Source organism: Aotus nancymaae, unplaced genomic scaffold (assembly GCF_030222135.1).
Source record: "Aotus nancymaae isolate 86718 unplaced genomic scaffold, 86718_ANA_hifiasm-v0.15.2.pri h1tg000040l, whole genome shotgun sequence".
Classification (NCBI taxonomy): Eukaryota; Metazoa; Chordata; class Mammalia; order Primates; family Aotidae; genus Aotus; species Aotus nancymaae.
Genome location: NW_026988454.1, coordinates 77,330,009 through 77,357,951, shown reverse-complemented (window position 1 = coordinate 77,357,951; position 27,943 = coordinate 77,330,009). Strand labels below are relative to the sequence as shown.

At 43.5% G+C, this 27,943-nt stretch overlaps 1 protein-coding gene across 1 annotated transcript in view; it reads right to left on the bottom strand.

Moving 5' to 3' along the window:
- Positions 1-11,568: 11,568 nt before the first annotated feature.
- GABRR2 (gamma-aminobutyric acid type A receptor subunit rho2) overlaps positions 11,569-27,943 on the bottom strand; it is a 60,586-nt gene continuing 44,211 nt past the window's right edge. The window contains exons 6-9 of the mRNA XM_064360849.1: positions 27,747-27,887; positions 23,137-23,289; positions 21,991-22,187; positions 11,569-14,738 (exon numbers count right to left, since the gene is read on the bottom strand). Coding sequence (XP_064216919.1) covers positions 14,427-14,738; positions 21,991-22,187; positions 23,137-23,289; positions 27,747-27,887 — 803 coding nt within the window. The 3' untranslated portion in view covers positions 11,569-14,426. The remainder of the gene's footprint in view (positions 14,739-21,990; positions 22,188-23,136; positions 23,290-27,746; positions 27,888-27,943) is intronic.

Sequence of the window (27,943 nt, the reverse complement as noted above, 5' to 3'; positions counted from 1 at the left end):
GCCCTGAAACATAAAGTCATTTGCCCCAGGACACGTGATTAATGGACAGGAAAACTTGTGCTTTTGATCCCGAGGCCTGGGTCATAAGCTCTGTCTTCCCCGGGCCCCTTCCTGAAATGGCTGATCTGTAAAATGATTTTATCTGTGACACATTCTTCTTATTTACCATGTTGCCCAACAAGACATTTTGATGACAACTCAGATCTTATAGTTAATTAATTCCAGATTCTTCCCTGCTAATTAGAGGAGCTGATTCATTGGAATGGAATAGAGGTTTGGGGGAATGACAAGAATAAATTCTTTGAATGAGAAGCCATATTAGGAACTGTCAACTCTTGAAGAAAAAAAAGAGTGTGATTTAATTTTATGATAAAATACGCAACACACTTAAATTGAACTCATGGGTAAAGATACAATAGGGAAGAACAACACAGCGCAACGTAAGTCGTGCAATTTAATGTATTACTGTTTAACTTTTTTCAGCATGTGACTGTCTTGACTCACAGAGTAACTTTGATTGCATATAATTTCTTAGAATAAGTTAATATAAATTCTACCCTGTTTTAATCTATTGAAAAATAAAAACAAAATAATAAGCTGCAGAGTGTTTTCATTCATCTTCATTTTTTTTCCTTCAAATTATTTGGTTCCTTGCTTTAAGAGAAAGAGAAAACACAGGGTTCTTTATGTGCCAGTGGAACTAATTTTTGTGGATTTCTGCCCTGTGAGGCTTCCCTAGGGGCTTCTGAAGTCACCATGAGCCTTGCTCCATACCCTGGGCCCAGGAGAACATCCAGGGCAGCTTGGATGTGAATATAAATCACGGGTTTGCGGGGGCTGCAGCTGATCATTGGTGGCGTGAACCTACCTTAGGCATCTTTCAGAATCGCGACTATTTCAGGAAGGATAGATGTTGGGGCTCCCCTAAGTTAATCTACCTCTTTTACTAACAGAAAACTCATTCAGATGAGTTATTCAGTTTTGTTTGGTTTCTCCATGTGGCTATAAAGTTGTAGGAGCTTCTTGTTTTTTATTAGTACCATTCAGGTACAACTAGTAATTTCCTGTCCCTTTCAGTCAATGCTGGAGATGGAGCCAGCCGATCTCTAGTGATGTGGTCTTCGGGGCTGTGACTTCTGCTTTTAATTGTTCTATAGAAAATGCTAAAGTTGGCAACACAGGTGGTTTTCTCAGTTGGTTCTTCTTGAGTTGAATATTCAGTAGTTTCTGGAGTTGCCGAATGAAATTTCACCTAATTTAGGATTTCTACAGATCATGCTCTGAAACCTCAGTAATAGGGCCATGCAATTTTTAGAAAAAGAGAATCATTTTGCTTAAAAAATGTTTTGCTTTCTGGTCTATTTACAAGTGTTAACTAGTGGCCCCTAGTTGTTTTAAAATAGAAAAGAAAGAAATACTGCTCTCTCCATCCCCACGTGTCCCCACCCAGTCACGCAAGGTACCTGTCCAGCTGCATTACCATAGCCTCTCAGGCAACAGGAGGCAAAGTCTGAGGCACCAGAGAAATCGATAAGGAGCGAGGCCAAACTGTCCAGGCAGTGAGGACAGAGAGAGCAGAGTAATTGACCTTGGATATAGGAATGCTTATTTCTTAGCAGTCAAAGCCAAAGGACATTTCCCACCTCAGTTGGACACCATGCTGCCCATCCTGGGAAAGACAGCCTCATACAGGAGATCATGGGATCTGCTCTATCAGTTTGGTAATTCTGATTGTCCCGTAAATACAAAGACTGCTATAGTGTGCGCGAAGCACATGGCTTACCCAGCCATCTCACTACAAACATCTAGAAGACAAAAATGGAAAAGCATTTAAATTTTAGGCAAACTTTCAGCATCTTCTGTTATGTCTAGTGGGTAACACTCCAAAGAATTTGAAGATAGCAACCCTCCCACAAGTAAGCAAAGGCTGCGGATGGAGAGGATTACTATAAAGTAGGGATCCTACTCAGGTATGACAACATCTTCTTAGAAAGACAGACAGTGCAATCATAGCAGCTCAGACTCTAGCCAGCTCTATCTCTGTTCAAATCCCAGCTTGGCCATTTATACCTGCATGGACTCTGGGAGGGAAACCTGTCCACACCTCAAGTACTTCATTGTAAAACTAGAATGATAGCAATAATACTTACTTCTTAAGGAGGCAAATAAGTTAATTTAAAATGCTTAGAATCATGCATTACATGGGTAACATTTTTGCAATGGGCTGAACGTTGGTGTCTGCCCCCAAACAAATTCTAGGCTGAAACCTAAATTCCCAATGTAATGGTATTTGGAGGCATGGCCCTTTGGGAGGTGATTAAGTCGTAAGGATGAAGTCCTCACAGATGAGATTAATGCCCTTATAAGAAGAGACATGAGAGAGATGATCTCGCTCTGCTTTCCTCCAAGTGAAGATACTGCTAACCAAGACGAGAGCCTTCACCACACACTGAATCATCCAGGGCCTTGATCTTGGACTCCCCAGCCTCCAGGACTATGAGAAACAAATGTTCATTGTTTACACTACCCAGTGGATGGTATTCTGTTATAGCAACCTGAACAGACTAAGATAAAGTTCTACAACAGTTGCTCAAGGGAAAACTGTGTGAATTTATTATAGACAACACCACCACTTTGCACTTAGACAGGACTTTAAGCTGACAGACGCATTCCCATGCATTCACTCATTTGCTTCTCACAACAACCCTATGAGTTAGGCAAGGAAGGAGTTAGTACCTCCATTTTATACATAAGGAAACAGAGTCCAGGAATTTTCTCCACTGTAAAATGGAGACATCAACAGGCCTCCAGGAGCAACTTGTCTCCAAACTGTAAACATGAATTTTCACACCACGCCTATTTTCTCCATTTGATTGCAATTGGCAGATAACTTTTAAAAACTGCATAAACTTGTATTTTTTTTGCTTCATCTTGGCAACTTCTTCCACAAAGTCTTCACTTGAACCTCATGAAGGCTATAGTTGTATATTCACCACTTCCGAGCTTCATTTGTAACTACCTTTGATGAGCATGTTCCTGTGCTAGGACACGCACAACTCACATAACACCTATCAGTACTTTGTAAGATTAAATGTATGCCTGGCAGAGGTATGACACCAAAAGCACAATTAACCAAAGAAACGACAGATAAGCTGGACTTCATTGAAATTTAAAATTTTGCTGCTTCAACAGACACCATCAAGAAAGTGAAAAGACAATCAACTGGGAGAAAATATTAACAAAGCATATTTCTGATAAATATCTGACAATTGTATTTAGAATACATAAAGAATCTCTACGACCCAATAATTAAAGACAACCAAGCTTAAAAATGGGCAATCTGAATAGGTATTTCTCCAAAGAAAATATGCAAACAGCCAATAAGCTTATAAGATGTTCGGCATCACTAACAATGAGGAAAATGCAAATTGAAACCACAATGTGATACCACTTCACATCCATTAGGGTGGCTAAAATAAAAGACAGACAGTAGGAAGTGTTGACAAAGATTCCGAGAAATTGGAAGCCTCATCAATCGCTTGTAAGAATGTAACATGGTGTTTACACTTTAGCAAGCAGTTTGTTATTCCTCAAAAAGTTAAATAGAGAATCACCATATGACCCAGCAATTCCACTCTTAGATTTATTCCCAGGAGAAATGAAAAAACATATCTACACAGAAGCATGTACACAGTATATCTACAAAGCAGCATGATTCCTAATAGCCAAGAATGAAAGCAAACCAAATGTCATAAATAACATAGAGTATATTCCTACAGTGGAATATTATTTGGCAATTAAAGAGGAATGAAGTATTGATACATGCTACAACATGGATGAACCTTGAAAACTTACACAACGTAAAATAAATCAGTCACAAAAGACCATATTGCATGAGTCCATGTATATGAGGTGTACAAAATAGGCAAATTTATAGAAACGGAAAGTAAATTAGTGGTTACTTAAGCCTAGGGGAGGGGAGGAATGTGGAAATTGGGGTGATGGTGAAAGGACAGGGGGTTTCTTTTTGAGGTGATGAAAATATCCTAAAATTGATTGCAGTAATGGTTACATGACTCTTTGAATATGTTAAAAGCCATTGAATTGTACACTTTAAGTAAACAAATCGTATGGTATGTGAATTATATGTCAATAAAATGGTTTCTTTAAAAAAAATTCACTGGCCTAGTTAATACCTAATAATTCTGTTCCTAGGTACATACCGGGAGAAATAACAGCATAAGTTTACACAAACTCTTGTACACAAATGTTTGTAGAAGTTTATTTATAAATAAATTTATTATTTTAAAATCATTTTTAATAATTTATTGTAAGAAGATTTATTTCTCCAAACTGGAAACAACCCAAGTGTCCATCAACAGAAGAATGGATAAAGAAATTCCAGTTATTCATACAAAGGAATACTGCTCAGCAGCAGATCGGAATGAGCTACTGATACATGCAACAATGTGAATTAAGCTAAAAGATGCTACATGGAGTGAATAAAAGCCAGACATAGAAGAGTACCTACTTCATGATTCCATTTATATGAAGTTTTAGAAATGATCAAACCAATCTAATAGTGATGGATCTCAGAACAGTAGTTGTGAAGTAAGGGAAGGTGATTATAACGATTAATCTGTGGCATAGAAGAACTTTATGAGGTGCCAGCAATGTTCTATCTCTGTGGATTGTGGGCTAATGGGTACATACATTTGTCAAAACTAACGGAAATATACACTTAAGATCTGCACATTTTAGTGCATGCGAATCATACCTCGATAAAAGTTGTCAGCTGTAGGTGGTTATACAGTTATCTAGTAATAGTTTATGAAAAGGTGGCTTTCCCAGAACACAGATATGACTACACATTCCCGGTCTTTAGATGGCCATATTCATGTGGCATGTGCACGTGACGTGCAGTAGTCAGGGGCAGAATAGTATCGTGGAAAATGAAAGATGTCATCATTCTTGCACACTGTGGCCTTAAGATAAGCAGCAACTTGAATCCCAGGTGTACCAATGGCCCAGATTACTGACTCATTTAGTCACACATTATTATTCACAATGTTGTTTTTAAATGCTGTCTTATTTCTTTTATTATTTTGTTATTAAGAAGGAACATGCAGAAAATTAAACTAGCTATTTATCTCACTCTGGATTGTGTGTGTGAGTGTGTGTGTGTGTGTGTGTGACATAGACTTGCTCTGTGGTACAGGTTGGAGTGCAATGGTATGATTTTGGCTGACTGTACCCTCTGCCTCCCAGGTTCAAGCAATTCTCTGGTCTCAGCCTCCCGAGTAGCCAGGATTACAGGTGTGTGCCACCACAACCAGCTAATTTTTTTTATTTTTAGTAGAGACAGAGTTTTGCTATTTGGCCAGACTGGTCTCGAACTCCTGACCTCAGGTGATCCACCCGCCTCAGGCTCCCAAAGTGCTGGGATTACAGGTGTGAGCAACCGTGCCTGGCCCTCATCTGTTCTTTTGGTGAAAACGTCAAGGATAAAGTGCAAACTGAGTTTTCTTGGGAAGAATTGCATATATTCTGAAATCAGACCTTCCCACAGTTTCAGTGTTAAAATTTTTGTTTTAGAAATGACAGTGGGCCGGTGGCTCATGTCTGTAATCCCAGCACTTTGGGAGGCCGAGGCAGGCAATCACCTGAGGTCGGGAGTTCAAGACCAGCCTGGCCAACATGGCGAAACCCCATCTCTATAAAAACACAAAAATAAGCCGAGCCTGTAATCCCAACTACTCAGGAGGCTGAGGTGGGAGAATCGCTTGAACCTGGGAAGGAGAGGCTGCAGTGAGCTGAGATCGCATCACTGCACTCCAGCCTGGGCGACAGAATGAGTTTCCTTCTCAAAAAAATCACAGTGATAATAGGTGGAAGCAATATTTTGGGTTGTGGGTGGTTTTAAACCTTTTAATTTGGTAAAGTTAAAACTCAGCAATGCTCCTCCTCTCTTGGGAACATGGCCACACTCTCCTCCTCCTTCCTCACTTTCCTCCCCTCTCCTTCTCTCTTTCTTCTACTTCATTTTTCTTCAGGGGCCAGACACTGGACTGAGTATTTTAGTTTTAGTTTAGTTTTGTTTTTTAGAGATAGAAGAATCTCTCTGTGTCACCCAAGCTGGGGTGCAATGGTATAATCACAGCTCACTGCAGCCTCCAATTTTTGGGCTTAAGCAATCCCCCTGCCTCAGCCTCCCAGATAGCTGGGACTGCAGGTGCATGACACCATGCCCAGCTAATTTAAAAATATTTTTTGTAAAGATAGGGTTTCACCGTGTTGCTTGGGCTCAAGTGATGCTCCCTCCTTGGCCTCCCAAAATGTTGGGATTACAGGCATGAGCCACCACACCCAACCTGGGCTGAGTAGACACATTGGCTCAATCACTTCTCACATCCTCTCTGAGAGGCCAGATTTACATACATACACACACGCACACATTTTTTTTTTTTTCACCTAGAGAAACTAAACCTCAGAGAGAGTAAGTAAATGGCTCATGGCCACAGAGCTAGCAAAGGGCATCCTCTGAATCTCCAGGCTCCTGCCTCCACACTGAACATGAATGAGATACCTCAGTAGCCAACAATAAATGACATAGTACAAGTAAGCATCCAGCACAGTGTCCAGTGCCTCGTGGGCAAGAATTGTTCACTCATTTCTTCCATAAATATTTCCTGAGAATCTATCATGTGCCAAACACTGCTGTAGACCCTAAATTACGGCAATTAAGGAAATGGACAAAAATCCTTGGTCTCGGGGAGCTTACCTTCTAGGGCTTCTTATTACATCCATGGTTACATTCTCTAGGGCAGCTTCCCCTCCTGCACCCTTTCTGCTCACCGGAGGATGAGAAAGGTCTGTGGCCAGGCTCCTCTCTACAGCCTCTTCAATGCCATAGCAGAGCAGACACCAGGAAATAGTTGGAGATGTGGAGCCAGCAGCTGCTGGCTTCCTGGCAGAGTGGAACAGTGGTACTCTCTTAGGGAAAGGAAGAGAAGAGGCAGGTGAAGGCTGAGGCCAGAAGAGGACTGGAAACCAGAGGCAGAGCATCCAGGGCTAGAAGCTTCTTCCAAGCAGCTCAGGCAAATCCAAGCTCCGTGGGTGCTTGTCTGATCCTTCCACCCCCTGATTCCCATTCCTGCGGCCAGGAGGTCAGGTGCCTTCTAGAATTATTTGAAAGAATGTTGGGCCAGGCATAGTGGCTCACACCTGTAATCCCAGCATTTTGGGAGGCTAAGGCAGGTGGATCACTGGAGTCCAGGAGTTCAACACCAGCCTGAGCAACATGGTAAAACCCTGTCTCTACTAAAAATACAAAAAATTAGCTGGGCATGGTGGCACATGCCTGTAATCCCAGTTTCTTGGGAGGCTGAGGCAGGAGAATTGCTTGAAGCTGGGAGGCGGAGGTTGCAGTGAGCTGAGAACGCACCATTGCACTCCAGCCCGGGCGACAAAAGCAAAAAAACTCCATTAAAAAAAAAAAAAAAAAAAAAAAAAAAACAAGAATGTTGGTAGAAGACAAAAGACTAAAACCTCCCTTGGGCCATTTTTTTTTTTTCTGGAGCTCCATAGCTTTCTTATAGGAATCTGGGAAAAGTGAACAGGACTTGGGGACAGAAGCCCCAGTTCCGATCCTGGCCCTGGAGCTCACTGCCTTTACCTCTTCTCTCCTCTCTAACCCCTCCTTCACTGGGCTCCTGGAAGAATTAAAGCACTAGGTTCCTGTAAGAGCACCTGCTCAGAGTTGGCTCTGTGTTCTCTGTTGGGCTGGTTGGCTGGCTCCATCCCTTGTCCCCACACACTGTGTTCCTTCTTGTTCTTCTGTTTCCCACCCATTCCTCCAGAGTAGACCCCAAAGCTCCTCCAGAGAACCCCTTCTCCCCAGGGAACACAGTTGAGAAACCATGTCCAGACAATATGCTCCCAGAGAAATTTATTTCAGACTTTAGGACCAGCCTTTATTTTTTTCAGACGTAGGGTCTCACTCTGTCATTCAGGCTGGAGCGCAGTGGCACAGTCATAGCTCACAGCAGCCTCAACCTTCTGGGCCCAAGCAATCCTCCCACCCACCTCAGCCTCCTGAGCAGCTACGATGGTGGGTGCATGCCACCACACCCAAATAAATTTTAAATTTTTTGCAGAGTATGAGTCTTGTTGTGTTGCCCAGGCTGGCCTCAAACTCCAGGGCTCAAGTGATCACCCCAATAGCCTTTTAAAAAGAGTGTCATTTACAAAGAGAGAGAGAGAGTTGAGACCACAATGAAATCAGAATGGGGCTGAACTTAGGCACTGGTACTTTTCAGAAGTTCCCCAGGTGACTTACACGCAGCCAGACAGGGAACCACTGTTGAAGTAGAATAATCACAACCTAAAGGAAGTGCCTCAGTGCACAAAATGCTTTGGGAACGCCAAAGAGATAATAATAAATTCTGCCTTGGGAAGGGAATGTGAGATATCTCGTCAGGTTGCCACAGACAGGAGGTGACACATCTGAGTTTCACTTCAAATGATGAGCAGGGGCTCCAGGGCCTTGTTACTTAAAGTCCCGTCTGCAGACCAGCAGCACAGACATCCCCTGCTTGTTAGAAATGCATAATCTAGGGTCCCCTCCCAAACCTACTGGATCAGAATCTGCATTTTATGAAGGTATCCAAGTTATTCATATGTACATTAAAATTTGAGACACGTTGGGCTGAATGGACAAGGTGGAGAAACACATTCAACACCATGAACCTGGCCAGTTTAAACAGCAGTGTACTACAGCAAAGGTTTATTTTTCAATTTAGCTTTTAAAATAAATCCGAAACCTAATGTTATCGATGGCTGGCCCAAATGTCATTTTTTTAATGGCATCTGAAGGTCCAAGGGTCAGGACTGAGTGCTTTATCCAGCCTGCTAATGGGGAACGTTCCTGTGCTACAGATGTGGGCAGGCTCCGGATGGCTCTGGAGGCTGGGCAGGCTGGGCAGGCTGGGCCATGAGACCCTCCCAGCACAGGACTTAACTCTAGATGAGAACAGTCCGGCGCACTTATCCTCAAACACATGTAAGGCACACAGCCTTCCTTACCGGTACCATTTCCTAGTGATTGGTGGGAGTGGGGAGTCAGCTGCTTCCAAACCGGCACTAACCCCCAGGCCCCAGTTGTCTATTCTTTTGCAATGGAATGAAAAAGACAAGACGTTTCAAATGGTGGTGGTGGCAGGGACTGTGGATTCTCCTTGAGCACTGATTAAATGAATAGTACCTTTTAACAGAGTCGGTGCTGGAAACCCATGATGCCTCTGCCCTGGCTGCCCTGAATATGTATGTGTGCGTCTCTCAGAGCCAGCTTCCTGCCTCAGGGAGCTAACTGGATGTCCTAGCTTAACTCCAAGTTCTCACCTGCATGTAGAGATAACCAGGTATATGTGTTTCAGCATCACCCAGATTTTCTGTCTGCTCTTTCTAACCACTTCTCTGTCCATATATGTAAGGGAATGAATCACCTTTTTCTTGAAAATACTATGAGAAATGGATTGTTTCATGCAAGGTCCACCTACCTAGACATGTTGAATACAGTTGTGGAAGGCCCCACAGCTTAGCAGGTATGGAGTAGGGGAAAGTCCTTCCTGCCACAGCAGGGTTGATGTGAGAACTGAATTAGGAACCACACATCTGGCGTTCAGCATGGTGCTGAGCAGAGAATGCCCTCTATACTCGGCCGTTTACCTAATATGGTCACTTTAATGGCTGTTCTCTTCTCTTCTGTGACGACTGGATCTGATGAGCCAGTTATAAACGTTCTTGTGCCACTACCCCAATTTCCAGTGGAATAGTTTGGAGAACCAACCGTTGAGAACACAGCCCTTATTCAGACTGGGTATGCTTCCATGTTATGTTTTAAGCCCTCAAAAATATAAGAACCTGTAATTGTCTTTCCATAACAAGTAACATCATTCTCTGAACGTTTTTCCTTTTACCTTCCTAAATCACTGTGGTTGAGGCATCCAAGGATGGCTGTCTGCCTGGTGTGTGTGGCCACCGAGCCTCCTGCCTACACCTTGCCTCATCTGTTCAGTCTTTACCCTTCTCATGTTTATGGTTTTATTTGCTCCCAGCCCCACCCTCCTCCCAGCTTCTACCACAATCCTCCTCCCACCTAAATATATACTCCTGAGCTCTTGATTGGATAAAGCTGGTCTGTGTGACCAGCTGTCAACTGTTTCTTCTTCTTCAGGAGTCTGGTCCATTTCATAGCTTCGTTCAGCCTATCTAGGATATGGTTCCAAGTCTTTATCTCCCTCTCAGTCTCATACCAATATTTACTGCTTTTTATTTGACATTTCTAGTTCCTTGTCGAACAAATTCCTCCTCCTCCACGCATGTCAGCTCTTTCTCCTGGCTTCCAGTCTCTGTGAATATCAATGCACAGGCTGTGGCCCTTGCACATTACTGAACTTACTGTGAACTTTCTCCACTATTGTTAATGTTATTTTCCTTCTTCACTGATTTCCTCAAACTAAGCAGTCTTTCATTTTTCAAATCATGGCCTCCCTTCAACAGATGTTTGCAAAAAGATGGAACCAAATAAAAGTGTTTTTGAAGAGTTCTAGCTTTCTCAACCTAAACACAGCACAGAGCTCTGATCATCTTCAACTTATATGGCCCAGCCCAGTCCAATCAAATTCATTCCCCAGGTTTATTCTAAGTGGGATGAGCATAGAAAGACCCTGACAATGGGTAATTGAGCTAGAAAGCTGTGGGCCTAAGACTGTCAAGGCCGCTCCCCACACCCACCCCCTACCCACCCACACCAGGTGGAGGAAAGTTGTCTGCAGTGGGTGAGAATGAAGACAGAGTGTTGGATGGAGACATGACCCTGAAGAAACCCAACTCCAGACCCTTAAGTCCCCAGAGCTTCTGTGCTTCCTTCAAATCCTCTTTCATTCTATGAGCTCTCAGCGTATCCTTCCAATATATCTCATTTTCATTTGTACCATTTTTAGCTGAATTTCTGTCACTGGCAACTAAAATGGCTAAAAAAATACACCTGTTTATGTTCTGATGGCAAATTGATTTTCCGAAAGATTATTACTTCCCTGCTCAAAGCTCTTTTTGTCCAACTTACTTTTCCCATCTTACGTCTTTTGTACATTCCACAGGGTGTCTGATCACTGACCCTGAACACACCTGAGCTTTCCTTCTGCCAAGTTATCACCCCTTCCTTCCCTTTTCTAGTAGTCAAAGCTGTGCTTATTCATTGCTCAAAATTTGCCAGAAAACACTCCTCAAATTCTGTGATCTTTCCCTCCTTTGAACCACATCTATTAGAGTATAAATTTCTTAATAACTGAAGAGTGTTTCCCATTCATTTCTTTACCTGTCACCACCAACCCTCACCTTGGCACAAGACCTTGAGGACAAGTGCTAAATAAATATTGGCTTCTTGGTGTCAATGAAGTATGTCCAATCACCAGTTTTGGTATGAAACCCATTTCTTTCATTGTAACATTAATATTTTTTCACAGTTTCATATTGGTGAAATCAGAATTCATATTATAATCATTGGCATTCCAGAATTTATTAGTATTTTTCTCAGTACATAAAATATGGGTGCATCTTACATTTCACAATGTCTTAGATTCGGTGAAGTAAAGTATCATTCATGCATCCCTGATAACAAATAACAATCGTGTTTGCTCCTCTGTCTTCCTGCCTCCAGGGTGAATCATCCCAGGTTCTCACTATTTCCTTAAGTTCCTGTTTTCTACTCCGACCGATGTTGTCTCCACTTTACCTCTTTAAATTTTCTACTTTTCTCGAGTAGTGTCAGACTATTATATTGTCATAAGGCAATGCAAAATACAATGGTGTTATTGTATCATGGCCCCGCATGATAAAACACAGTTTATGATCCAAAACATGTCTGCTATAGAATTAACTCCAGTTTAACATAGAAGCTACCAAAAATACATCTTTATTGGTTTTAATTTGTGAACAGGCAACCACATTATAAGAACCACAATTTATGAGAACAATGCAGTCAGAAGCGGAGTAGTGTTGGAATTAAGTAAGACTTACAACCAAAGCAAAACGATGTATTTAATGACAATAAAATTATCATTCTTTGAGCAGCACTGTGGCCTGGGAGAGTTTCAAGAGATAAAAGGTTTCTAAACAAGTCCACCTGCCCTGTACCACCCAATCACCCTTGTTTATGCACTTTTGTTCTTCATTGGTCTATGAGGCTGTGAAATCTAGTGGTCTTGGGTCCAACAATTCCATAGAGGGGAAGCTGTCCTCATAAGCACCGGCGTGGTGGGGACCTGCCTTGACCCCTAGTGTTGTGGAAAAAGTTGTTCTCTCACCTCCTTTTCCCACAGCCTGGGATCCTGTCAAAACGAATGACATGCCCATAAACCCTATCCTCTGCAATGGCAAACCTTCCTGTTCTCCCCATGCGTCCGCTCAGGCTGTCACTTGGCTGGTAGAGCTTTCTGGTCTTGAGGTCTGCACAGCCCAGTTCAGCAGCTACTGGCAGCTGTGCTTACTGAACACACTCGAGTGTGGGTGGTGTAACCAAGGAACTGAGTTTTCAATTTTATTCAACTTCAACTAATCTAAATCATAATTGTTAGTATTGTAGAGATAGGGCCTCGCTCTGTCGCTTGGGCGGGACTGCAGTAGCTTGATCACAGCTCACAGCAGCCTGGAACTCCTGGGCTCAAGCAATCCTCCCACCTCAGCCTCTTGAGTAGCTAGAACCCCAGGCACACACCACCATGCCCGGCTAATATTTTCATTTTAACTAATTTAAATTTGAATAGGCATGTGGCTAGTGGCTACCATATTAGACAGCCTGGATCTAGGATGTATTCTGCCTAGAATCTTTAAAATTTCTTCACAAAATCCTGACCTTCAAGGGGCATCTCAGGGCTGCTTTTTCCATGAGGCCCATCTCCACAGTGGGACTGTTTTTCCTTCCTTGGAATTCTCACCTCACATTGAACCATTACTGAGGCACTAAACACTCTTAACCTTACATTACAGATATCTGTGTGGCATTTCCTCTACTAGTTCCTTCTCTGAGAGCTTTGACTATTCTTATTCTTCATTTGGACCCCACTATACTTAGTGCAGAGATATTTTAAAATGTTTATTGCCTGAATATATAATAGTAACACTACAATTAATATTAATGATAAGGAATTGACAAGAGTTGCTGTGTAGTAAAGGACTAACCTTGCCCAAATAAAGGTTGTTTGAACCTTGGCCCCAACCCCTGGAAGGGAACCTCTATGCCCTTGGGATGTCCTGCGTGACAGAGGGTCTTTGTGTACTGGGGCCTTGGACCACACCAGATAGTCTATGCCAACAGTGTGATTTATGATGGGTGCCCTGGACCTCAAGGTACCAGCTCAACTTCTGGAGGGGCTAAAGACTCAAGTCAGCCATGTGGGCAATCAGCCATAAATCCATGGCCGATGCCAATTAAAAAAAACTGTACATTTTGGTAAGCTTGGGTGAGTTTCCCTGGCTGGCAATACTCCATGCACATCGCCAGGCATCATTGCTGGGCAAAATCAGCGCTATCTGCGTACCACTGAAGGAGGACAGTTGAAGGTTCTGCACCTTGTCTCTCCTGGACCCTGCCTTATATGCCTAAGAGTAAAAGCAGCAGCAAACAGAATGGTCTATGGGGAAAGGGGGGTTGAGGGAGGGGAGAGAGCAGGAGCACATCACGCCACATGTAGAATGAGCACAGCTTAAAGAAGATCTCTAAGGAAAGAGACTCTTTTTTTCATTTCCACAGTACCTGGTGCAGAGTGGGACCTCAATATTTAATAAATGGTTGAATGGATGGTTAAATGAATAATCTTCTCTAATATTGCAAAATCCTGTGGGTTGCTATACTCCCATAGGCCAAATCATTTCCTGTCTGGGATCTGAGCTCTTTTTCCTTCTAGGTAGGCACTTGATCCAGTTGTATGGGTTTACAGGGGAGTTTGCTCCTAATTTCCTGTCTCCTATCCAGAATGCCCCTACACTTGCCCTTCAGTTTTTTCTTTACCCTCCATAACTGAATCCTAGGCATCCTGAGGATCTAAGAATGTCCGGGAGGCATTTGAGTCCTGTTTATAGGAGGGGAGTTCTTGTGAACTAGTTCACACACAAGAACAGAAAATGGCAGTCCCAGAGAGACGTGAAGTGTGATGCAAGACACAGCATGAACAAAGAGCAACCCCACGAGGTCCGGGGTCAGGCAGCTGGAGGGCTCCTGGGCTCCTCTGAGAGATGGGTGCTGCTCTGAGTGGTCCAGCAGCTGCTGCTCTGTCTGGTGAGGGGTGTGTGGTCAACAAGTCCATCTGTCCATGACTGGCCAGGCCCCTCCATGTCTATGCTCTCTTCTAGGAACAGCCTTGGAGCCCCTAGGAAAACACTGACCAATAAATTAAGTTGAAAAATATGTAGGAGGCAGGGAATATCAACCTGGAGTATTTGTCAATGGCGTGGGTGTTCTGGAAGATACGAAAACCCATATGGCCCTTCAGGAGCCCCTTCTTTCTGGCAGCGTTGGCGTCACCACTCAGGCCCAGGTGGACCACTATTTTGTCTTGCCTTTCTTCTTCCGTCAGGATATGGCTTCTGGGGTACCCAGCCAGGCTGTTGGCCTCAGACTCACTATAGCTTCCATCCAGCATCATGGTTTTTGAATGAAGCATTCCACACATGCATGGGAACTATGGGCAGCAAGCACAGAGAACATCATTAAGCCTTGTGAGGTGGGCAGAGCAAGGGGCCTGGTCCAAGAGCAAAGCCACACTGCTACTCAGAACCACAGAAAGACAGAACCAGAAGATCTCCAGAGGCTACTTAGTCCAACGATACTCTACCCTGGCTACATATTAGAATCATCTGTGCAGCTCTTTAAACTGGCCATGCCCAGGCTGCACATTAGAGCAATTAATTTAAAATTCCCAGGTTATTCTACTGTGTAGCCAGAATTGAGAACCACTGATCTAGTCCAAATGCCCTCAATTGCAGGGGCAAAAACTAGGTCCCAGGAAACTATATGATTCTGAGACCACACAGCTGGTGTCAGAGCAGGACTTTAAGTCCATATACTCTGATTCCAGCTGCAGGACTCTACCTTTCTGTGCATGAATCAAAAGATGATCAGGAGCCAGGCACAGTGGCTTATGCCTATAATCTCAGCACTTTGAGAGGTCAAGGCAGGAGGATCACATGAGGATTTCAAGACCAGCCTGGGAAACATAGTGAGACTCCTTCTCTACTAAAAAAAAAAAAAATCTAATTGGCCGGGCCTAGTGGCATGCACCTGTAGTCCTAGCTTCTCAGGAGGCTGAGGCAGGAGGATCACTTGAGCTCAAGAGGTTGAGGCTGCAGTGAGCAGTGATCACACCACTGCATTCCAGCCTGGGTGACAGAGCAAAACCCTGTCTCTTTTTTAAAAAAAGAAAAAGATGATGAGGTAGAAGGGTGTCCTTATCTTAAAAAGTCACATTTAAGAGTCAAGGGTCATGGTATCTGCAATGTATTTTTAGACACTTTAACTGCACCAACAGATACATGTTTATATGGAGAAAATTTACATTCATTCAGAAAATGAATGCATAACACATTTTCTCCATATAAACATGTATCTGTTGGTGCAGTTTTTGCTACACAAAAATGGCAAAATGTTAGCAATGTTGGATCTAGGTGCTGGGTACCTGAATGTACATTACCCTATTCTTTTAATAGTTTCTGCAAGTATGGAAATATTTATAAGACATTCTAAGCGGAAAGGAAGGAAATGGTTTCGCTTGACTTCTCCCCATAGTTGAGTCAGTGGAGAGTGGGCTTCCACTGGTGCCTGGAAGCTTGGTGTTGACAGAGCAGGAGGCCCACCTGACACAGCCAACTGGCGTTGATTTTAATCTGTTTCTGACCTGGCTCTCAGCCCTTCAGTGCCTCTATTTTCCCATCTGGGAAAGCAAAACCATGAAGTTTCAGAACCTGCCTCTTGTTATGGATCCTGAAACTCTCAGATGAATATCATAAAGCTTTAGAATGCAAAAATAGATGAATGATTTTATGCAGAATTATAATGGCTTGAAGTATTCTTATCCTTGAAGAAATTGTTTGTGGTTTAGGGGGCTTTTTTTTCATCAGGCATGATTGTTTCATTATTATTTTTTGTATCTTGTTCCATCAGTAACAATTCTTTTTTTTTTTTTTTGAGATGAAAGTCTCACTCTATCTCCCAGGCTGGAGTACAGTGTGGCACCATCTCAGCTCACTGCAATCCCCTCCTCCTGGGTTCAAGTGATTCTCTTGCCTCAGCCTCCTGGGTAGCTGGGATTACAGGCGTGTAGCACCCCACCCAGCTAATTTTTTGTATCTTTAGTAGAGACGAGGTTTCATCATGTTGGCAAGGCTAGTCTCAAACTCCTGACCTCAAGTGATCTACCTGCCTCGGCCTCCCAAAGTGCTGGAATTACATGCGTGAGCCACCGCGCCTGGCCAACAATTCTTGAATAATTAACATAGACTCATAGATATAAGGGAGCTAGGGATAAAATGTCAGTAAGAGGTCCTCTCTCTCTCTTTCTCTCTCTCTCTTTCTCTCTCTCTCTTTCTTTCTCTCTCTTTCTCTCTTTGTTTTTTAGACAGGGTCCTGCTTTATTATTGCCCAGGCTGGAGTGCAGTGGCACCAGCTCGGCTCCCTGCAGCCTCCACCTCCTGGGCTCAAGGGATCCTCCCACCTTGACCTCCCCAGTAGCTGGGACTACAGGCACATGCCACCACATCCAGCTCATTTTTGTGTTTTTTGTACAGATGGGGTTTCGCCAAGTTGACCAGTTGGTCTTGAACTCCCAGGTTCAAGGGATCCATCTGCCTTGGCCTCCCAAAGTGCTGGGATTACAGGCGTGTACCACCATCCCCAGCCCTATTCAATTCTTTGCATTTAGATATAATCACACCCAAACTGATAAAATTGTGTGATATTATAATGAAGGGTTTATTTATTTATTTAAGGAACAGGTCTTTACTTCTTCTCCTTGCTCTAAACTGAAAATTTTTCTGCTAAAATGAAAACAGACTTTTCTCCTAAGATTTTGAGTTTGAATCAGGAAATGCCACACAGATCAGCTTGTTTCTAAGAAAGAGGAAGTGGCTCCTGGCATGTCAGGCAAGGTCTGGCTAATCAGCCAAAGTACTGAAGCAGCTGAGGGGAGGCAGTTCCTGGGCTCCCACGTGCTCCTGCGTGGTCATACCTGCACTTGTCTGCCATTCAAACCAGGGGTGGACCTATCAAGTCCCAGGCAGCTTTTCCCTTTACAGAGTGGAAGTCACACTTCAGTGAGCATCAGAATCACCTGGGAGCTTGCTTAAAACGTTGATTCCAGGGTGCCATCCTCAGAGATTCTGAATCAGTAGAACTAGGGTGTGGCCGGGGAATCTATTTTTAACAGACTTAGGAGGTGATTCCAGGGCAGGTACTCCGTGGCTTCCACTTAGGAACCTCAGCTCTCTTGGGAACCATTTCGATGACCATGAATATTGGTTTCTCTGTGAGGCAGCAGAAGAGAGAGTGTGTGTCTTCTCACCACTGTCTGCGTTCCAGCAACTATGCTTCTTGGCCTTAAATCCTACATTTGACAACAGCAGAGTACAAGCTCTCACCATACATGACTTTCCATACATGACTTCCTTGCCTCTTTAAACAAGGTCATACAATTGCTGGCAAAGATCAGGACCTGCTATGGAAACAGGCAAGTTGTGCTGGTGAACCTTAGTGAGCCCCTATTTGTTAGATGAAGGCTTTGCTATTTTTTCAACTGCTCTATACAGGAAAGTCTAATGATTTGTAAATCAAAAGTGTTTAAATATAGTCCAAAGGCCTGTGACAATGATCAGTGTACCTACATTAGGTAATGAAAGTTTAAACAAGTAAATTTTCTGAAGTAAAAAAGAGCTTTAAAAATAAGCAATCTAGTATAATATATTTGGAGATGTAAACAAAACATAAAATTCTAACCTCCTAAACTGACTGAATGGACCCCCCTCTTGGTCAAGGGGACCCCAGAGAAACCTTAAAAACTGAGCTCCCAGTCATGATGGGACAAGAGGTCGAACACACCTTGTTTTCCTTCCTCCTTTTGGGGTCTAGACACAACTGACCAGCATTAATGCTGAAATACAGATCATAAGACAGAACAGATTTTTTTTTTTAACCTTTTCTAGATTTTTCTTTTTTTAATCTTTTTGTATTATACTTTAAGTTTTGGGATACACATGTGCAGAATGTGCAGGTTTGCTACATAGGTATACACATGCTATGGTGGTTTGCTGCACCCATCAATCCATCATCTGCATTAGGTATTTCTCCTAATGCTATCCCTCCCCTAGCTCCCCACCCCCAACAAGCCCCAGCGTGTGATGTTCCCCTCCCTGTGTCCATATGTTCTCATTGTTCAACTCCTGCTTATGAGTGAGAACATGTGGTGTTTGGTTTTCTGTTCTTGTGTTAGTTTGTTGAGAATGATGGTTTCCAGCTTCATCTATGGCCCTGATAATTTATGAACATAAGATACCAAATTACAAACATTACCTAAGGCCATTAGAGGCCTGGGTTAAGTCACATACCCCTGCACTTAAAGAAGACACCGTGTTCTCACTGCTACAAGGTTTTTCTTTTTCTCTAGCAGCTAAACAAGCACTGGCCTCGAGATAAGCAATGTTAAAAAAATTTGGGGCTGACGCGGTGGCTCACACCTGTAATCCCAACATTTTGGGAGGCCAAGGCGGGCAGATGGCTTTGACTTCAGAAGTTTGGGACCAGTCTAGGCAACGTGGCAAAATCCCATCTCTTCTAAAAATACAAAAACTAGACTTGGTGTGGTGGTGCACGCCTGTGGTCCCAGCTATCAGGAGGCTGAGGAGGGAGGACAGCTTGAGCCCGGGAGATGGAGGCTGCAGTTAGCCAAGATCACACCACTGCACTCCAGCCTGGGTGACAGGGCCAGAGCCTGTATAAAAAAATTAAAAAAAATTTGCATCTCTCCAGCCATCTGACTGACAAACCATCAACACTGACTGACAAACCCCGTGGCCCCTGTTTCACCAGCCATAACTATAGCTTTGATTGGACAAGAGAGTGATTTTAGTAACCTTTGTTTGATAAGACCATCAACCATGGACCAGTTCCGGTCAGTTTACAGAGGCTGTTCACTTGAGTGCCTTTGTGTCTCTTTTGTATATAGGGTCTAATTGTAATGCATTGAAATGTTAAGTCTCCACCCCAAGGTGAACATGGGTTATATGTTACATGCACATTTGTTCAACAGGCATGTGTCAGGACTAAGATCATAAATATTCACAAATCTGTTGAAATATTTATGAAACAGTCATAAATATTCATAACCTATTGAATATGTATATTTAGCCATATTCAGCATAAAGCTCCTACTCCAACACCTCCTCCTTCAAAGTACCTGTTTCCAGGTCTCTACCGGAGGTGGCACTTCCCAGCCTGTGGGATGGCTACCTTGCACACTGTAATACTTTATAAGAAATAAAGTCTCCTTTTTCAAATTTATGAATTTCTGATTTTTTTTTAAGTTAACAGAGACTTTGCAGAAATACTTGACAGGTATAATGCAGGTGTTGAAAGACAGTTTTCAAAAAGGCAACATATTCTCTTTTCTTAAAACATAAATGTCCCATTGACCAAAATGTCATTACATGGCAAAATAAATTATTTTAACTTTAAAAGCTCCTTTATGCTAAAAGGCTAATGGCCACCCAGTTGTGCATAAATGTGAGATTTTCATGTCCATTTATCTCCACAGCTTTTAGACGAACACCCACTTTGATTAGTGCAGTGATTGGCAATGATTAGGTAGCAAGTCAGCATTATTTATTTACTATTAGGTTGGTACAAAAGTAATTGCAGTTTATGCCATTACTTTTGCACTGACCTAACACTAAAATGAATAAGAGTCTGACTATGGGGCATGGTGGTTCACACCTGTAATCTCAGCACTTTGGGAGGCCGAGGTGGGTGGATTACTTGAGGTCAGGAGTTCGAAACCAGCCTGTCCAACATGGCGAAACCCCATTTCTACTAAAAATACAAAATTAGCCGAGCATGGTGGTGCATGCCTGTAATCCCAGCTACTCAGGAGGCTGAGGCAGGAGAATCGCTTGAACCTGGGAGACAGCAGTTGCAGTGAGCCAAGATCATGCCACTGCACTCCAGCCTGGGCAATAAAAGCAAAACTCCATCTCAAAAAAAAAAAAAAGAGTCTGACTATGAATGAAAAAGACTGCCTCCCTGTGCCAAAGGCTCGTGAGTATGGCTTTGTAAAATCTCCCAATTGCATTCTATCTCATAGTATGCAGTGGACCCTTGAACAACACAGGTTTGAACTACACAGATCCACTTATACTTAGATTTTCTTCCACCTCTGCCACCCCGAAGACAGTAAGACCAAAGGCTCTTTTTTTGTCCTTCTCGTCAGCCTACTCAGAGTGAAGATGGCGAGGATGAAGTCCTTTATGACCATCCACTTCCACTTCATGAATTGTAAAGATATTTTCTCTTCCTTATGATTTTCTTAACATTTTCTCTCTAGCTTACTTTATTGTAAGAATACATTTTATAATACATATAACATATAAAATATGTGTTAATCGACTGTTTATCTTATCACTAAGGCTTCCAGTCAATATGAGGCCATTAGTAGTTAAGCTCTGGAGGAATCAAAAATTATACTTGGATTTTCTACTGCACAAGGGGTCAGCACCCCAACCCCTGCCTTGTTCAAGGATCAACTGTAGTATAATATAGTACAGTACAGCATAGATGGTATAGTATTTCTTTTTTCATTATTATTATTATTATTATTATTATTATTATTTGAGATGGAGTTTCGCTCTTGTTACCCAGGCTGGAGTGCAATGGCGCGATCTCGGCTCACTGCAAGCTCCGCCTCCTGGGTTCAGGCAATTCTCCTGCCTCAGCCTCCTGAGTAGCTGGGATTACAGGTGCATGCCACCATGCCCAGCTAATTTTTTGTATTTTTAGTAGAGATGGGATTTCACCATGTTGGCCAGGCTGGTATTGAACTCCTGACCTCAGGTGATCTGCCCACCTTAGCCTCCCAAAGTGCTGGAATTACAGGCGTGAGCCACCATGCCCAGCCGATAGTATATTACTTCCAATTTTCTGCTACATCCACACATAAAAGTTGTTTTTTCTTTTTTTTTTTAATTGCATTTTAGGTTTTGGGGTACACTTGAAGAACATGTAAGATTGTTGCATAGGTACACACATGGCAGTGTGGTTTGCTGCCTTCCTCCCCATCACCTATATCTGGCATTTCTCCCCATGTTATCCCTCCCCAGCTCCCCACCCCCTGCTGTTCCTCCCCTATTTCCCCCAAAAAGTTTTTTTTAAAGAAAAATATATAAAATATTTAGCTTTAGTCCTTACTGTGACTGAATTTTCACTGAGCACTGATAAATAAAGGCATTTTTTGTTCTAGAACTCTCCCTTCTCTGGTCATAAGACAGGCAGGCATTGTCCCTAGACACGTTCAGTAATAATAGGGAGAGTTTATTTGTCTAGATCCTGATGTATGTGTAAGATCGAAACAACTTTCACATACATTATCTAACGTGACTCATGGTAGAGGTGAGTGTTCTGCAATCTCTTTTAGAGATGAGGAAACTGAGGCTCAGCATAGGTGGCAAAATTGAGTCTAAGACCCAAGTCTTCCTGTTCCTAGTCTTTGTCCAAAGACCTTCTGCTTTCTGGAATCCTTTGGGTTAGAAGCCAGAACCTATTCTATAACAAGATCCTCCTCCTTTTGCACAAACATCTTTTTCTACATGCACCCCCTGCCTCTGCGCCGCGCCCAGCCGACCTTCATTTTCACCGAGTGGCATGGACTTAGGCAAGGGCCGAAGGAGCCCTCTCACCTTCTCCCGCAGCTTCCGTTCCTTCCGCTCCTGCACGGTGGTCAGGTAGTTGACAGCCGCGTACTCCAGCACCGAGAGGAACACGAACACAAAGCTGACCCAGAGGTAGATGTCCACGGCCTTGACGTAGGAGACGCGTGGCATGGAGGCGTTCACGCCCGTGATGATGGTGATCATGGTCAGCACCGTCGTGATACCTGCAACACCCGGCGTTCGTTGGGCTGCTGAACGGCACCCGCATCTCACTAAGCCACGATTTCACACTCTCTGTCTGTTACACCACATGAGAAATTCCCAGATATGTTTCCACCTCGGAGAGGGGCGAGGATCTGCCCCTCCAGCAGCCAGGCCTCCTCTCCCCGGAGCCAACTCGCTGCTTGTCACCTTTTACTTCAAGCACCTTAAAGACTGTGTTTCTGTGATGTGGCTGACAAGGAGAGGACCTGTTCTCATGTGGAATTAAAGACAGCGTCTAAAGGGCACCTCTGAAGGAATTCTCCCAAACTTCAAGGAATAGACACATTCTCCCTCAACTAAGCCACGCTTACTAACTTAAAGGCTGTGGAAATTCCCAGAGGCCTGTCATGCGGGATTCTTCTTCACTCTGTCTTGCTGCTTAAACCATCATATTTCTCAAAGCCTAACCTGATCTTGTCTAAGTATACAATGACATGTTGTAAACTTTTACTATGGAATTCAGGGTCTGTGAAAGTCTAAACCACAGCTCCAGGGAACGTGGCCCTCCTTTTCCCAGAAATCTCAAGCCTGCCTCCAAGCCCTCAGTCTGTCTAAAAGGCCAGCAAATGAAGTTTTTGTATTTACAGAAGGAATTGTTGGCATTTGCAGAATCATCTTATTTATCTAAGTACGGAGCTCTGATACTGACACTTGTCGAAATCTAACCCCAAATCTTTCTCAAGTGATATAATCACAGTTGATGTTGTTTTAGCTCCCTTTGGCTCTCGTAATGTAGGGGAAACTGAGACCAGCATCTAGATGGTGAAGGCAAGAAACAGGAGAAGTTGCTCCTTCTGACTATGACAGCTCATCACTTAAGAACTTGAAATAATGATTTTTACTTTTTTTAAATATAGTGATAAGTTGAAAAAAATAACCACCCTAGCACACTTTATGAAATGCTTTTACCCAGTGAAACTCTGGCAGGCACAGCTCTGCGGTCGATCCAGAAGGACACCCAGGACAGCATGACCATCAGGGTGGCAGGGAAATAAGTTTGGAGCAAGAAGAAGAAGATGTGGCGACGCAACGTGAAATTAATGTACAGACGGTTGTACCAGCCTGGGGGACACAGGAAGAAGCCAGTGAGGTTCCATCTAAGAAGTAAAAGCAAACTCTGTCCCTGGGAGCCCATCTTTCACTGGCATGGCTCTCATCAGCAACAGAAAGTTGAAATTAATGATTGGCTTAATATAATACCTTTCTTTTCCAAAATACGTCCTATACCTAAGTATCTTGCTAATATCTAGTACATTTACGATCTCAGTCGGTATTACCTAACTTCTCTTCACAACATTTGGGGAAGGGCAGAACTAAACAGAAGGGAAGTTTGAGTTGTTTGGGTTTTTGGTTGGTTGTTTTTGAGACAGAGTCTCACTCTGCAGCCCAGGCTGGAGTGCAGTGGCACGTTCACAACTCACTACAGCCTCAACTTCCTGGGCTCAAGCAATCCTCCCACCTCAGCTTTCTGAGTAGCTGGGACTTCAGGTGCATGCCACCATGCCCTGCTAATTTTTTTTTTTTTTCTTTTTGTATTTTTTGGTAGAGACAGGGGTTTCGCCATGTTGCCCAGGCTATAGTTGCTTGTTCTGTATTTGTTGTTTGCAAATTACAACCATATTTCTTGAGTGACTTGCTGCTCGAGAGCATAAGAGGTTAGAGTAGTTCTATTTTGTTGAGGCCAGTACCACTGAGGTAGGAGCTGGGAGAGCTAGGCTCTGGTCACTGTCATCTTTATTGTGAAATTGTCACCTTTATTGTGAGATCCTAACCCTTTATCACCCAATCTCCACATCCGTCACAAAAAGAAATAGGCTGTTCACATGATTCTAAAGTCTGACATTTGGGACATGAGAAAATGAAACTCTTAGAGCCTTCTTCAAAACCTCAGATAGAGTCAGCAGCACTTGGTTCAACCCAGGCCTCCAGTGCCAGCCTAGTGTACAGGTCACTGGCACTAAGCATGTTATTCGCAATATGGTACAACCATCAACACCATTCATTGCCAGAACTTGTTCATCATCCCACACAGAAACTCTGCACCCATTGAACAATAACTCTCCATTCCCCCTCCCATGAGTTCCTGGGAAACTTTATTCTATTTCTTTCTCTCTCTCTCTTTTGAATAGAGACAAATCTTGCTCTATTGCCCAGGCTGGAGTGCAAGGGCACAATCATAGCTCACTGCAGCCTCAAACTCCTGGGCTCAAGCATTCCTCCCTCCTCAGCCTCCTGAGTAGCTAAGACCACATGCATGTGTCACCATGCCTGGCCAATTTTTTTCTTTTTTTTTGAGACAAAGTCTCACTCTGTCACCTAGGCTGGAGTGCAGTGGCGGAATCTCGGCTCACTGCAACCTCCGCCTCCTGAGTTCAAGCAATTCTCCTGTCTCAGTCTCCTGAGTAGCTGGGATTACAGGAGTGTGCCACCATGCCTGGCTAATTTTTGTATTTTTAGTAGAGACAGGGTTTCGCCATGTTGGCCAGACTGGTCTTGAACTCCTGACTTGAGGTGAGCTGCCGCCTCAGCCTCCCAAAGTGCTGGGATTACAGCCATGTGCTACCATGCCTGGCCCCTGGCTAATTTTAATCTTATTTTAAAAATAGAGACGGGTCTTCCTCTGTTGGTGTTGACCTCCTGGCCTTAAGTGATCCTCCAGCCTTGGCCTCCCAGAATACTAGGATTACAAACATAAGCTACCTAGCCTGGCCTCTACTTTTATCTCTGTGAATTTGCCTATTCTAGGTAACTCATGTAAGTGGAATCATACAATACGTATTCTCTTGCAGTTGATTTCACACCTAGTAATGTTTTCAAAATTTATCCATATTGTGGCCTGAATCATAATTTCTTTCTTTCTTTTTGAGACAGAGTCTTGCTCTGTTGCCCAGGCTGGAGTGTAGTGATGCAATCTCAGCTGACCCCGTCCTCCACCTCCAGGGTTCAAGTGATTCTCCTGCCTCAGTCTCCTGAGTAGCTGGGATTACAGGTATGCACCACCACCCTCGGCTAATTTTTTTTGTATTTTTAGTAGAGATGGGGTTTCACCCTGTTAGCCAGGCTGTTCTTGAACTCTTCACTTCAAGTGATCCGCCTCAGCCTCCCAAAGTGCTGAGATTACAGGTGTGGGTCACCACACCTGGCCTGAATCATAATTTTTTCCCTTCATGTCTATGCCACATTTCATGTATCCATTCATCTGTTGATGGACCCTTGGGTTGTTTCCACCTTTTGGCTTTTTTGAATAGTGCTGCTATGCGCCTGGGGAACTTTTAAAATGTGCCCATGCCTAGGTCCCCAGCCCAGCCTGACTGACTCATTACCTTCTGTAAGGCTCCCAAGGCTCCGTTTGTGCAGCTCAGCCAAGAGTCCTGGGCCTCAGCCCACCTGCTCACTCCCATCCCCGCACCTCTTTTGGCTGACCCAGCAGTCCAGTTCACACTCAGTCCCTCCACAGGGCCTTTCTTAGTCTTTCTAGCCATTCGTGATTCAGGTCTCTCTCTTTCCAAAACCTAAATCGTTCTCTGTTTACACAAACATTTTAGCACTTAGATCTACACTCCTGGATATCTTGAGCATTTCCTTTCTGTGGGACTTCCACTCAATGCCTTGAAAATCTTTGAGGCCAAGAACCAAGATCTGGGCTTCTCTCTGTTCCCCTCAGGCCCTAGCGCAGCCCTCACTCAAGGAGATCCTCAGTGATCACCTGCTGAATTAAAGGGACGTTGTGTGAGAAGTCCTAACTCCCAGCACCTGTGAATGTGACCTTATTTGGAAATAGGGTCTTTGCAGTTGTAATCAAAGTAAAAGAATTCACGCTGGATTAGGGTGGACCCTGATCCAATGATTGGTATCCTGGTAGAAGAGAGAAATATGGACCTAGGCACACAGAGAGGAGAATATCATGTAAAGGGCCGGGCGCGGTGGCTCACAACTGTAATCCCAGCACTTTGGGAGGCCAAGGTGGGCGGATCACCTGGTTCAAGACCAGCCTGGCCAACATGGTAAAACCCTGTTTCTACTAAAAATACAAAAAAATAAAAAAAAATTGCCAGGTATGGTGGTGCACATCTGTAATCCCAGCTACTCAGGAGGCTGAGGTGGGAGAATTGCTTGAACCTGGGAGGCAAAGGTTGCAGTGAGCCGAGATCCTGCCACTGCACTCCAGCCTGGGCAAGACTCCATCTCAAAAAAAAAAAAAAAAAAGAATACCATGTGAAGAACACAGAGACACAGGGAGGCCACGTGATGGTGGACAGAGTGAGGCAGCTGCAGTTTTGGAACACCAAAAACTACTGGCAACCACCAGAAGCTAGAAAGAGGCAGGAAGGATCCTTCCCTAGAGCCCTCGTGAGGAGCATGGCTCTTGGACTTCAGGCCTCCAGAGCTATGAGAGAATACATTTCTGTTGTGTGAAGCACCCAGTATGTAGTACTTTGTTACTGTAGCCCTAGGAAGCTTACGCAAGAGTTAATAGTGAGATTAGAGAAAAGCTGGCAAATCATTCCTCTTAAAACTTCAGACAGGGCCCAGGGTCTGAGACAAGGTTACACTAAGCATTAAAAACAACTCTGCAGATCTCAATATAGGCAATAAATACGTTTCCTCAGAAAGCTATCCATCCATATGTTAAACAGAACAAATCAAGTTACAGAATAGCACATAAAATCTGACTCCCTTGTAAAATTACACAATTGAAGCAAGATTTCTTGCTGAGTGTTTTCTAAATTGTTAGGAGTGATTACCTCTGGTGATGGCATTTCAGAGGATAACAACTTCTTTCCTCTTTGCATTCTGCTTTTAAGTGCTATTTATATTTTGTGAGACTATGCATTATTTTATTTTATCATTAGGTTGATGCAAAAGTAATTGCAGTTTTTGCAATCACTTTTAATTAATAACCCAAAAGTATACAGCCTAAAAGTAGACAACTCAAAAGTCTATTTTTTGTAGACACAGGGTTTTGCTCTGTCACCCAGGCCAGAGTGCAGTGGCACAATAACAGCTCACTGCAGCCTCTAACTCCTGGGCTCAAGAAATCCTCACCTCAGCCTCCCAAATTGTTGGGATTATAGGCACAAGCCATGGCACCCAGGCTACATTATTTTAATAATCAAAATTTAGGCTGAGCATGATGGCTTACTCCTGCAGTCCAGCACTTTGGGAGGCCGAGGGAGGAGAATTGCTTGAGTCCAGGAGTTTGAGACCAGCTTGGGCAACATTGTAAGACCTCATCTCTACAAAAAAATTAAAAAGTTAGCTGGGCATGGTGGCATATGCCTGTAGTCCCAGCTACTCAAGAAGCTGAAGTGGGAGGATCACCTGAACCTGGGAGGTTGAGGCTGCAGTGAGCCGTGATCTCGCCACTGCACTCCAGCTTGGGAGACAGAGTGAGACTTTGTCTCAAAACAAAAAACAAAACACACACAAAACATTATTTTCCTTGGGGTTAAGGCTGAAGAAGAACTCAAATGTGCTTTCTTGTGCATTTGAATCAGATTGTGGTGAAAGATAGCTACCAGTGCTGCTGTAGAAGGCCAGTCTGGAAGTCGTATGAAATTTCTGAATCAGAAACTGAGACAAGGAGATCTTCTCATCTGTTTTTAGGGATTCATCCCCATTCTTCCAGTACAGCATCAGATCTTCATCTGTATATGCATCTTTGGGAAGAGGAAAACAAGTTAGTTTGACTCCTTTGCTCCTCATGCAGGGCGAA